General features: G+C 40.8%; 1 protein-coding gene across 1 annotated transcript in view; it reads right to left on the bottom strand.

Moving 5' to 3' along the window:
* The window catches only part of nr3c2 (nuclear receptor subfamily 3, group C, member 2), an 84,680-nt gene that overhangs the window by 18,735 nt on the left and 51,678 nt on the right, over positions 1-14,267 (bottom strand). Inside the window, exon 5 of the mRNA XM_086295395.1 lies at positions 4,787-4,903. Within this exon, the coding sequence (XP_086151521.1) occupies positions 4,787-4,903 (117 nt within the window). The remainder of the gene's footprint in view (positions 1-4,786; positions 4,904-14,267) is intronic.

Raw genomic sequence — 14,267 nt, 5'->3', positions numbered from 1 at the left:
TTGGCAAGGACTTGGCAAGGACTGTTGTGGTTGCTAGTACATTGCTGCGGTTGCTCAGCATTTTTCCTAATATTAAAGACAACCGTGGCAAAGTGCTAGCAACCAAAGCAATCAAAAAATAGTTTTTCATTGTAGGGCAAGGGTGGGGAACTCCAGGCCTCCTGGAGGTTTTAGATATGATCCTGGGTCAACACACCTGAATCAAATGATAAGTTCATCACCAGGCCTCTAGAGAACTTGGAGACATGCTGAGAAGGTAATTTAACCATTTAAATCAGCAGTGTTGCATCAAGGATGTATCTAAAACCTGCAGAACACTGGCCATTGAGGCCTGGAGTTTCCCAACCCCTGGTAGGACCTTCTCTGCAACCAATTTCACTTAGCCAGAGTGGGACAACTTCACCTACTTCCAAGGCGCATGGAAAAGATGACATGAAGACTTCAGCGACACTTAATGTATTTGCGAACAACTTTTTTGGGTGACCAATGCGTTTCGGCTTGTGGCCTGCATCAGGGTCTGGACTTAGCCAGGGCCACCAACTTCCAGGAACCTATACTTGTCAGTCCGGGGGATACATGTTTCCTTAGCAACCAATGATTGTATCACGTCCAATATGGCAGACAACTCTTGAGGAATGTGTGCATGATCTCGTGTGGGAAACCTAAATAGCAGCGTTTTATTTGCTCCAAAATGTCAGCGTCTTTACACACTTTCTTCATCGCTCCAGCTTAAACTAACACGCGAGTCTTTGTGATGATAATTGGAAACGAAAAGTACAGTAAAAGCCTTCTGTTTTCTTTTAGAACAAAAACCCTCACGCTGTTAAATTATTCCCTCAAATATAAATGAAGCATTTCAGTTCCACTGATCTCATCGTGCATTAGACAGCAATGCTTCACCACATAATTACAACATCCTTCCTCATCATTAGGGAACCAGACAAAAAAGTCTATCTATTTTTTAATTTCAACTTGCAAAATGCACCTTTTTTTCCCCTGCAGGAATTACTCTTTCATTATATATCATACTTCTCCAATCGCTCTGTCATAGATGTTAATCAACAGCTCCAAACATGCTCATAGATAACCCCACGAGCAATACCCGACAATGTGTCACGTGTAAATGTGCAGACACGCCGGTTTAACAGCAAACAAGTTTTAATGTAAGCATACATGGCTTGAAGGAAACAGCATCTTTTTGAGAGAATCGAGAGAGAGCTTCAAGGGTTGTGTGAAAAACAGGTCGTCCCTAATCAGCTCCCGCATCTGTTCTTTTTATATGTTTTAGCCAGAGTTGTTTTAACCCATAATAACTGACAGAACTGGTTTATTAGCATGTAAACTACATTAACTACATTTTAAAATCAACACCCCAGCAGGTTTTCTCTGACCAGGCAATGTCCTCACCTTTTGTACGGAGTCCATGTTTGCATCCCTGATAATAAGTATATTTGTGCAGCTTACGTGGTTTTTATTTTGCTTTTCGATATCTTACTTTATTCCGTCCTCACGATCAAATTTATCAGTGCATCACTGGAGCTGCACTACATTTACGACTCCGATGCTGATTCAAATCGGCAGCTCCGAGTGCGCTCACAGCTGGAGTTAAAAAGCGCCTTTAAGACTTTAAACCAGCTTCATAGTAGCCTTAATAACAGTAAAATGTTGGTTTCAGTAAAGCCGGCTAACCCAGAGTTCGATTTGCATCATGATGCCAGCCCCAGGTCTCTTGTAGCTTCCGGTTTAGGCCAGACCGGTTCTAGCTTCCGGTTGGAAAAGTGAGCGCCTTCAACCTGCACTTTACCCGAAGCCCACCACATGGCGATAGTTGTGATTTCAAAGAGCCTTCCCGTACTATAGTTCACTGTAAGAAAATAGCTTTCTGACTTGACCTCTGTAAACATTTTTCTGCTCATTCTGGGTTCATGCTGAATGAAATATTACATCTATTTTGTAAATCCAGGTGATACTATGTTTCAAAAAGAGGATTTGCCACAATAAGCTCATTTGCTTGTGATTAACAAGCCATTAGCCAATTAACAACTGGTTTTACAGAAAGACCCGCCTCTCCTCACCACTGTCTGTTTTTTTCTTCTTTTTATTCCAAACCAAGACGAGGACGGTGAAATTGCTAATCTCGGGGCATCAATCGAGACTATAAAAATCAATGCTGTCTACAACGACACCTCACAAAACTGTTGGGGTTACCACAGCAGGTAGTTCCCCTATGTTTCATTTGACAGATTTTTTTCCCTCTTCCTGACTCCTTCCTGATTTCTGTCTCATCCTGGGATCAAACCAGAGCTTCACTTGTTGCCAAATGTATAAACCACTGTTGAGCTACATAAAGCTGTTGCTACTCTTTAGCTAATAAATAAATGTCTATAAGCTAAATTTTCAGTGGTATTACAGGTTTGTTTTAACGATAATAAATATTACATATTTGATACAGTTACCAAATTTGCTACTTCTTTGTGCTCTCCACTCTCACTAGGTTGGTGTAATTTGCATGAGCTGCTTTAAATTCATGTAGCTAGTCCATTACTTTTTTCTTAAAGTTCTTTAAAATGATGCTAATTTGTTGTTTTTTATAGTTGCTTTCTACATATTTGCACTTACTGTAGCTGTGGGCTGAACTGACTAACTCGGTGGTGCCTGTACGATAGAGCATGATTAAGGGGTTATCCATCTGTGGTCTGATTTATCTGCTCGAATCACTGCAACTCATCCTTCACTCATGATTCTGATAATGTTGCTTCTGGTCAACTCTGCCTCTTTCACACGGAGATGCTCCAAGTTAAAAGAATCAGCCGATAACTAGCTTAATGTTGCCAGGACAACCAGTGGTAGCCAAAGTGAAGGCAGATGACTTCCAGATCGAACATGCGTCATGGTACAGATCCCATGTCTCTTGTAAATGATGCTATAGCGGCAGTAGGAATAAATATTCATAAAAGGGACTACTTACACTTTACACAGCATGAAATAATATTATCATATTTGTTGGCTGGAAGGCAAACTTCACAAAACAAATAAACAAAAATAAAATTCTGATATTAAAAGAGCATTACAAAAATATGTCTATTATTAAGTTTTGGGAACATGTCAGCTTTCTTTACTGGTCTTCACAGCATACAGTAATTAGGTATAAACAGCTGAAGTCTCTTTCAATGGATTACGCTGCTGCTACTCAGAAATACACTTGCTGGCAACCTTAAGTTTTATTTATTTGTGACTCATGGTCATACGATGCTTTTCAACACCTCGTAGAAATACTGAAAGAAGAGAGCGAAGAGAGTGTTCAAGCTGTTCAAACTACTTCAAGCTATGAGTGCTGATACATGTGGCTAATTACTGGAGGGTATCTGTAATCAGACTACTTTTTTGGTGCCATTTTCCAGTCCCATGTGTGCTGAACTCGCTGTGCTGAAGGGCAGTGTTTAATGTGACTAACACTTTATAATACTGTGGCTTCTATCTCACTCTGGTATTCTGCTTTAAAATCCAGCTTCACCCCTGCATCCACCTATAGACTTATTATCCTCGTATACCCGGTTCTTCACAGACAGTGAACATTGTGTCTGCTCTCAGACCGTCATAATACACACCAAAACAAAGTGGGCTCTGTTCCTATAATACACTAGCAACTCACTATTACATCCATTTCATATTGTTTTGTTGCCTGAAATATATAGAGGCAAATTAAATTGTCTGTGGAAAAGTAAGCTTCCAGAAGTTTATAGGACAGAAAATGGATCTTAAAATCCTTTTCCGAAATTGATTTTTCTAATCAGTGTCTGTTTATGTGAGTTTTGTTATACTGTGAGTTGGTTGGCCGGCTTGCTGGATAAACTTTGTCCCAAATATTGGATGTACCTCTTCAAATCATAGGCCTTATAACAAAATAGGTCGTACTCTCATTTAAAACGTTTGGCATTTCACTCTTATTCTGAGGAGTTCAATTCAAGTGGCCATTCTTATGGTGTAATTCTGAAGGTTAACATTTTTATACCATCAAAAGTTATCGTATTATAAAAATCCCTTTAAAAAAAAGAGTATAATAAGAGCTAGAATTTCTTTTACATGGCTTCAGTAGTAGTTGGTGAATATTCAATTGTTTAGTAAACCTAAAACTATTTATCCTATTTTTAAGGTGCTTTTTACAATATCCAATATGCCTTTATGCATATATTTCATTGTTTATCTAGTAAATTGCTAAAATCCTAAAATGTGTCTGTACAATTTTAAGCAGAGTATTTTTTTTATGTGTTTACATTTGTGGTGAAATTCACTTCCCTTTGGGAGCGTAGAATTGGAAACCATTTGTAATTTCAATCTCTCTAATGGAGTGAAAATCTATCAAGTGTGCTTTTAGCTTTGCGCGTTCCACTGTGACCCTGAATTGGAATATGCCTGTGGCAAAAAAAATGAATACATTTCACTTAAAAGAATAAATAAATAAATAAAACACAAATTTTCCCCGCTAACATACAGTGTCATACTTCCTTATAACACAATGCTGCAACTTGTCTGCAGGCTTCTTTTTTTTTTTTAGCTTGTACTGTATATAGTATTGTTGAGCTACACCTGCTGTAGATGCATTATGCATATTATATTCAGACACATAATATAAACACAAACATCCTCTGACTCAGCATCCCAGGGCCTCTTGTGACTATATACGGATCTACATTTATAATTTCCATGAAGCAAACAGAGGCTGACTTAAATGCCACATCTGAGACAAGTGACCGGGCAAATGTGTAATGAGGATGTGACTCCTTACCTCCTAGGTTCATCCCAGCCTGGAGACACTTCCGTACACGACACGCTGGACAGTTTTTCCTTCGGATCTTGTCAATGATGCAGTCGTTTCTCCCAGCGCACAGGTAGTTATGCTGACCTACAGGGAGACAAGACCCTGTCAGTTTGATGATGACAATCCTGAAGCTTGACACAGAATAATAGTGATATTTTCAAAGTTTTGGAGAAAACAGGTTTTTTTTTTGTCTGTTTTTGTTTTTTCTTAGAAGAAAAAAAAGTGAAGCAGGAGATAGAAGCCGCTTACTTATAGAGGTAGGATAATAGTTCTGAACATTTTCCAGGAAATATACAACCAATTACATGAATGGCAGGAAATGTTTCATTGTAATGTCAGATCTCTGTGAGCCACTGTAATGTAGGTCATCAAGGTAAGCTGTAAAAAAAATGTGTGGCAATATCGGTTTTCACGACTGTGAAAATGATTAAAATTGTGATTATTCCGCTCTCACCTATGACTAATAGTGCATTAGACAGTAAATAGCATGAGAGTTTTTAGAATTCGCCGGAGCCAGGACTCTGACTGCAGCTAGACTATTCCTGACAGTGATGCTAACATGGCGAGAATCCCTCCTGCCTCCTGCCTAGCCCTGAGCTAAACCCAATGATCTCCCATTTCAGAGAGCTTCCTTCCGCTCCACTAGCTCTTCACTGTACAGCTCCGCTCTCCTCCTCCACTCTTCTCCTTCGCTACGCCTGCGTCTCCATCCCTCCTTTTCCACACGTCCGCCAGCCTCAGAGCGCCATACGCCCACACACAGACAGGCTCATGCACATGCACACATACAGTCATTCACTCTCACTATCTCACATGCGCACACATGCACATACAGCCAAAGCTGCTCCACTTGGCAATTTCAAAAAATAAAATAAATAAATAATGCAAATCTTGTATCTGATTCCACAAAGAAATAAACACACACACACACACATACACAGGGACTGAAATCACAACCCAACCCGGGTGGAGTGGTACAGTGTGCCATTGTGACCCTAATGACCTAAGTATAAGGCTTAGCTCCCTCAGGGCTTATGTTAAAACTGTGTGTCCCTCCCACAAACACATACATGGTTGCGCGCATGCAAATGCTTGCATGTCTGTGCATATTGCTCCGTATTTTCCCTTGCACGTTTGTTGTCAGTTGTTTGTTTCTCTCAAAGTACGCAAAATTTCTGTCGTGGATTGCAATGCTTTTAGTACGGGAGCTCGCCGTGTGGCGTTCACATGCAGTTTATCTCCAGCGACAATGCTACTGTGCATTGCATTTTGTTGCACCTACAGTACAGTATCTGTATTTGTGTGTAGGACTGAGTAGAAGTTGTTTTCTGAGCTAGCGGGAGTAGTGCGCAGTGTGTCTGTCTGGCTGCTGCCAAAAGCCAAGGAACCGAGCTGCAGGAGGAGAGGCAGCAGCTGTAGCCCCACCACTATTTCTGGCTAAATCACATGACCGTTACATAAGCCCATTTTTCTTGCTCTAAAAAACAGTAAACTGCGACACAGGATACACAACGCAGCCATCCCATTCCCTGCACCCCCCCCCCCATCCTCATCCACACACACACACACACACACACACACACACACACACACACATGTTTACAGTATACACAATCACACATTTGCGCCTCTTTAGGCCAGACCGAAAGGCAGTTCCGAAACTCTGGAGTCCTCGTGTCAACTGTTTGGCTCATTCCTGTGAATCTTGTTAATAATTGTTAGAGTGAAACACACTTTAAGAGCCAGCCAAAGTCGCAGTCCGATGGTGGATACGTGTGCAACTTTGTGTGTGAGTTTGTGTGTAGGTGTGTGTGTGTCAAGCATGAGAATTTATTTATGCACACTGTGCATGCGCTCACATATACTCGCGCAACATGTTTATCTTTTAAATTACCTCTTGATTCGTGCAGAATGAAGAGGAAACTCCCATAATAAAAACTGAGAAATATTAAATATTTAGAAAATACGAATGTAAGGACCAATGCATTACTAGGAAATTCTTCTAAGAAGGAAATTTTCTTTCCAATTGACCTACAGCACTCTGGCCACTCAGGAAGCTACAGTTCGGCTGCTCTCGAAAGCGAAAATCAGCTTCAGGCCTTTGCTAAAATACAACCTTTAACCTGACATATTTAAATAGCCAATAAACACAAGTGGTCAGACCCCTGTTTGTGACAATAACCTCACAAATACAGATGCAGACGCACATGGATAACGGCACCGAAGAACACTTGCCAGTGGACGCACACTTCTTCACTGGGTACCGTTGCTGTGGACTTAACTAAAGAACGCAATCGTGGACGACAGTAATTTAATTATTGACCAGCAAAGCATTTGGCCAAATCTGTGATCACGGTTCATTGGTGTTTATGCAACCTATCATTACACAGATACCAAAATAGCAAACACAAAAAAAAAAACGAACAAAAAAAACAGAGATGTAATTGTTGTCACCAGTGAGCCAGCAGTATGCAAATCACTGCCTTGCAATGGCATCGCTACTCCGCTTCTTTGGACAGCACACAAACAGCTGTGTTGGATGAGGCTTTACACAATTAGGTTTGTGCTCTTATTTAAAACTACTAAATCTATGATGCCAAGTGGTCCCAGCTTTTAGGCATTTTTTTCTTGCAATATAACTATGTGAAAACTTTCTGTCATCTAAAGCATGTTTTGAAAATAATTCTCTGCAAATTGATAAGTATCCTGATCGCCTCTGCAAAGGATGAAGACATTTTTGCATAATTGTGGTGGTATACCTATTTTTAATGAAGAGAGCAGCATATCTGCAGCAGCACTTTCTAAAGTAACGCCACTCCCTTAGTGCTGTATCTTTAAAAAGAAAAAAAGAAAAAACAATTACCAGTGAAGACAGTGATAAAGCCCATCAGATTGGCGGCCCTTATTTGGTTGAGCACAAAAGGTGTAACCCACATTGAAGTCACAGAACAAAGGTATCACCAGGGAGTAGGAAGAGATGGAGGTCAGATTATATCCGCTGGGGAGACATGCAGGTCAGCCTAGGCCAGAGGAACTGATGGCATGGAGGAAGTAGTGCGAGTTATATCATCACACAAGCACCAAAACATATGGTGTAGTTGTTAGTGCCACAACAGGCTTTATAGGACAGTAGACAGTGTTATGTATGTTGTTTTTATTGCTAAAATGAGGCATTAAATAGAACATAGTGAACAACCACTTAAACAAGAATATAATATGTCTGCAGTGCAAGATGTTGTTCAAGTGCACAATTTTAATATAAAAAATAATTTGTAGCCCTCATGTATTGTTTATGTATATGAATATTCCTAAAAGAATGCATAATTTAACAGTATTTAATAGTGTAATAAGATATCCCTTCTAATATCATTACAGGTCTATTTGCAATCGGGGCGACACACATGCTTAGAGTAAGTCATTTTTACCCCGAGCCGTACACCTGAATTTCTTTCCTCTTGTGCCTCCGGTTGTGTCTTTGCTATGCAGTTTCTGATTAAAGGATGTGTGATGTGGGGAAGGTGAGATCGGGACAACACTGACTCCAGCCGTCGTTACATGAGCTCCTTCACACACAACCTGAAGCATTCACCGAGGAGGCACTGCAGGGAGGCCTTTCTCCCTCCCCCCCGAGCCTGAGCTGAGCAACGGGATTGGACAGCAGAGCTGTCAATCCAAACAGAAACCGGGCAAGACGTGTCCTCAGACGACCTCTTCCTCTGAGGAGGCAAGGAAGAATGAGTTTTTCAGATTGACACGAGCGCCACGGAAACCACGGCCCAGTCGGATTTTTAGAGCTGAATGAGGGCGTAGCAAGGTTGAGTAATTTCTCGTGTATCACGTAAACCCAAAGTTAAAAAAAGAAAAAGAAAGAGGAACAGTAAGAGCAGCTAGTGAGCTCCAAGCATGACCTGGTATTATTACGAGGAGCAGACATGCCAAGCCACTGATGACATGCGAATAATAAGTTGGCGCTGAACGCTTCAAATGTGCGCCACATGGAGCCGTTTATTGAGTGCAGCTGTCTTGTATCAACAAACTTGTCTTTAGAGGAGTGAAAGCAGGAAAGAAGCACATATGAATGCATTCAGCTATTTCCACATTTCATTAGCAGCGATGGCACATATTTACAAAGCGCTGTTTTATGTCAGAGGGTTGTTTTCTGCAGCGCAGGACTAATCCATAACCTGAAGAGTTAACTGCAAGACATTTACTGCAGGTTTGCATGACAGTTTAGTCAATAACATAAGTACAGCTGCCTTGTGAGCTTCATAAGTCATTCTATATTTATTTATCGGACAATTAACATGCCAGATGTAACGGTAAACACAGTAAATGTCTAACAATAGCTGCCATTCTCTAAAAGATAAACTGGATTATTTGTAGTAATTGCTTATCTATGTACTGATAATATTGGTGTCACAGCACTGTGTGAGAACGTAGTTACTAAATACTACTGAGATGGGGTTTTTTTTATTTTTTTTTTTATGTGTTGCACTTTGTAGACAGTTTCTACAGGCTAAATGCCAACATTATTTCAGCCTTTTAGCCAGAATAATCCAGAGTACAGTAGTTTTAATAATGCAGTTTTCCCACAGACTGAGATACTTTTTGTGTATTATTAAAAATTAAGATCCCGTGGACAGACTCCAACCTTATTGGCTTTGACTGCAGCAACCAACCATATAGTCTCTGTTCTGCTCTGCAGTGCTGACACATGAACTATCTTTCCACCTTTGTCAGGTTCAAGTTAAACTGGCCCGAGGCTCACAATGAATCTCTGCAGCACATCTTATTTGTAGAAGAAGGGCTGTCATTGCCAACTGCAGTCCAAGACAGCAGGACAAGAAACAGCCAAATGATAGAAACAGCTAAATGAAATCGAGGTTTCTCACAAGGCGTCATACGCACATTGCTCTAGAGTTGTCTGCCATATTGGAAGTGATACAACCACTGGTTGCTAGGGAAAGATGTTTTCCCCGACTGGTTAGTCAGAAATTGCTGTTTCTTGCTTCGTGAAATCGGATGCAAAGAAGTTACTGCACCAAAAAAACAAAACAAAAAAAAACCCCTAACTAAAACAAACTTTTAGCAGTTGATTTGGTTCCTAGCAGGTTGCCACGGTTGCTTGTAGTTCTTCACATTGGTCTGCAAATAGTGCATTTTGGGAAAGTGTGATGCGAACAATCCAGAAGTGGAGAAAGTTTACCTTCAAAGTAAAAGTTGTGCCTTGTGAAATATGTTAATTGAAAGAGAACCTTCTACATTTCTGGTTTGTGTCACACTTTTCTGTTTCATTAAAACTACAGCTGAAGTAATATACCAGTGACCGAAACAACCACAACTAGGCTTCATGTGTTTGTCATATGGTTGCAGACCAGTCTCTAGGCCTGTGTGACAAACCTTTTCCCTTGGTTTTACATTGTCACCATGATTTATGTCACCAGTGGTATCCTGTTGTTAAAAGGACAAAAATGATGCTGAGTGAATGGTGCTAATGCAGCTGGGTGGCTAATCCAAAGTGAAAGCAAAATGTGTAGTTTGAGCTTAATTCACAGTACTGTATACCACAGTGTTTAAATATCATTTTGCTTATCAGTCATTGTGTTGGGTAGTTCTAATCTATGAATGGCAGCAGCAGCAGGTACTCTAATAAGTTGTTGTTGCTGCCCTCTGTATTCTAAAAGGACGTTTTGCCACCAGCAGCCAGCAGGGAGTTATTTTGGACTATCTAAATGAATAGTGATATAGCTGTAATGTCAACAGCCAATTCAACAAGTTTAAAAAATGATTATTTTTTCCTCCCGCAGGTTATAATTGCTCCACATAAGCACAAATACACGGCATTGTGATTTAATTAACGGCTCAACCCCGACTGCCAACACAGCATCTCGTGGCGCTTTGATGCCTCATCCCACCAAAGAGCTTGAACAAATGTCCTGCTAACTCACACTACTAACACAGTAAGTCAAGACAAATGATAAGAGCACTTATCTACATCTGCACTACGAATAGAAACGTTTGCCCCCACACGGTACAAAGTGTCGTAAACTTCAACTTTTAATGTAGCAACTTGATTGGCTTATATGTTTCCCAGTAATCAGCAAAATGCCCGCTTTGGCGTGATGGACTTCTCCCACTGATTGCTATTGGGGATTATGTAAGTGCCATGTGTTTCTCATGCAGTGCCTCTGATATACATTTATCCCGTGAGCGTTAGCAATTAGAGCAATTAATGTTAATATATAATAATAAATACATTTTAATAAATCATATTAATGCATACTGTATGTTGTGAGGTAAGAATGAACCGAGGGCTGTTTTTTTTTTCTTCGGCAAACTGGGAGCCAGAGAGTTCTCAACACCTAATTTAATATTAATATATATTTCACAGGCTCATGGTTCTAAACTTTATAGTGTACAGTTGGCAGCACCTTCTGGTAGATATGACAACATTAAGTGGAATGAATATTAGTCCTCTTGAGGAGAACTGTAAGTGAACAGATTTGGACAGTGAAGGGCCCATGTGGCCAATAGATATTCCAAACAGATGGTCTAAATGTAAATCTAAAACGTAGACTTCAAAAGGATAACCGTGCTGAGGCCCAGTGATGTTAAAAAAGAGAAGAAAAGCTACCTAGCAATGACCTATATGACTCGAGTAAAGAGAAAACCAGACTCTTCACAATCACAGAATATCATCTGATTTGTTGATGGCTTCAGAATGCTAGCTCTGTAGTAAGGGCTGTGAGCCAGTTAGTCGTCTAATGAGCTACAGCCGACCGAAAACTTGTGTCCCCCGAGGCAGGCCGTGCCAAAAGAAATTAAGCATGGGCTGGATTATTCCCCTTGTACAGATGCCCACTCTCTGCAGTCTTCTTTTATATCTCCCATGCCAAGTCTAAGTTTTTAACTTTGAGAGAAAAGAGGAGGAGAAGGAGGAGGAAATACTGGGAGAGGGGCGGAGTGAAACGTCTCCTCACGTCCTGACTTACACCTCTCCGGCACTCGCTGCTGACACATCATTTTCCATCCCTCTCCATGTTACTTACTCCCAGCTCCTCCTCTCTTTATCTCGATCTGCGTCTGACTTTTTCTTTGTCCTTCCTCCCCCTCCTCCCTCGCTGTATCCGTTTCACCGTCCTCTATCTCTCCTCCCTTTGCAAAATCCTTCTCTCACTATTTTCATCCTTTGCTTCGCTCTCCATCCACCTCAGCAGCGGCAGCAGTAGCTATTGAGGGGGGTAAAGTAAGGTAAAAGCTCACATGTCTCATGCAAACTTGATGACATAACACCACTCTAGGGGTTGCTTTCATAGTTTGCACAGTTGCCTTTTTTCTTTTTTTGGTTGTGCAGAATCAAGAGGAAATTCCCCCCCCCCCCCCCCCCCCCCGAGAAATACTGAATATTGAGAAAATATGAATGTAAGGATCACCGTGTTAAATTTGAAAGGCATTATGCAATCACTGAAGCCTTTTCTGTGTTTTTAAAAAACCAAAAAATACGGTTTTAGCACCGTAATTACAAAGAGAAGTGAGCACTTTCCGGTGCCTCACCTGACTAGCGCTCCCGCACAAAATCCGATCTTGAGTGTCTGCCGCCGGCGTTGTGCCAGACAGGCTTGAAGCAAGAACAACGGCACGTCTGATTCGATAACCCCAGACACATAATCTGGTTTTAGGTCTCTACGTAATGACGGTGTGTAAATATCATCAAATTAAGGCATGATTTGATTGGGAATGAATGCAATTCCTTCAATGGTCAGGAAAACACCTAGAGGGCCTGACGGCTGGCTGGCTAGCAGCCTTGTTTGCTCCTGTTTTTCCCCCCCCGCCTTCACTGGGTCTGTAAAAGTGTGTTTTGCATTCAAACACTCATCTAAATGAGTTAGGCCAAAGCCTCAGGCAACAGGCACAACATGAAAAGCACATTATGACTGGTGCTGATTTTCCCCAAGCTAAATATAACATAAAGGGCTGCTGCTGGAGACTAACCTACTGAATTGCTTTTTTCTTCCCCGATGACTCACTCTATAAATGTAATGCCTAATTTTGGTCATTTTAATGATATTTTAGGAATAAATAAACAGATGGTCTAGTGAGATTAAACAGTAGTTTGTTGCATAGATGCAACAGTATGGTGGAAATTTTAAAAAGCAACTATGGGTAATAATTCTTGCAAAGTACAGTGTGCTGAATGTGTGGAAAGAGCAACTTGCCACCATGTCCTTGTTTAAGTGAGCTCTTTAAAATGTTGTTGTTACATCTGAAAATGACTTATACCATTTTTCTCATTAACATTTTCCCCAGCTCCTACCTAACATAAGAGGCACATTACAACGTGAGATTAAAGTCATCCGTCTTTTTACCTGGATAAATCACCGTGGTAACTTGTGCTGGACACATAACCTGGCAGGGTTATGCAGTTAGTGGGGTTAGGTTAGTTGTTGACTCTAAATTGCTTATAGGTGTGAATGTGAGTGCAAATGGTCGTCTGTCTCGCTCTGTTAGCCCTGCGACTGTCCAGGGTGTACCCGCCTCTCGTACTGTGAAAGCTAGGATAGGCTTCAGCTCGCCCCACGAAACCCTGAATTGGATAAGCGGAGGAGAACGAATGGATGGGGTGGCTGTCGCTCAGGAGGTATAGGAGGTCATCTTCTAATCGGAATGTTGGCGGTTCAATCCATGACTGCTCCAGTCTACATGTCAAAGTACCCAAGTTGCTCTGAATGTGAGTGAACATTAGATAAAAGCACTTCAGCATAGAAAACAAGCTGGTGTGAATAGGTGTGAATGGCTGAATGCACTTTTCTGGTCTAATTTCCATCTTATTTGTTGTGTGTTGCATTTTACTGTTATATTTTGTGTACCTTACAGAATTTGTTGAATTTTAATTTCACCACTTTGTCATCACCATTTAACAGTATCTCTGATTGCAGTAGGCGACACTCATAAGGATAGTCTTGCGTAGAAGAAGAGTCACATGATGCGTGAAACAGAAAGCACGGCTTAACAAAGAAAGATGGTTACCATCGATGTCATACCTATTATTTCAGACTGGGTTTGAAGTTTTGTTAGTGTCCTTCATAGCATATCACTCTGGTATAAGATCCTCCAAATAAGCAGAATATTGGCCAATAAGTTTGAGAGTTGTAATTGTCAGTTAAAGCGATTCTCTTCATTTATCTGATATTGAGTGAAATAATTAATTAGAAATTCCTGCAACGTAATAGAACAGTATTAATGTGTCTTTTCTTTTTTTCCTGTATAAAAAATATGAGAGTCCAAAGCACAGCAACGAAAAGAGGCAAACGGAACTAGCGTCTGAGGCTACGTTCACACTGCAGGTCTTAATGCTCAATTCCGATTTTTGGATCAAATCCGATTCTTTTTTTGTCTGCTTGTTCACACTACAAATAAAATGCGACAGCAAACGCGCTCTAGTGTGAAC

Source organism: Aulonocara sp. 'chitande type north' Nkhata Bay, linkage group LG6, assembly GCF_057382095.1.
Source record: "Aulonocara sp. 'chitande type north' Nkhata Bay isolate Kocher_YH1m ecotype deep benthic linkage group LG6, A_spYH_male_GT1.1, whole genome shotgun sequence".
NCBI classification, from domain to species: domain Eukaryota; kingdom Metazoa; phylum Chordata; class Actinopteri; order Cichliformes; family Cichlidae; genus Aulonocara; species Aulonocara sp. 'chitande type north' Nkhata Bay.
Note: the sequence above shows the minus strand (reverse complement) of the source record. Positions and strands in the feature narration are given on the sequence as shown.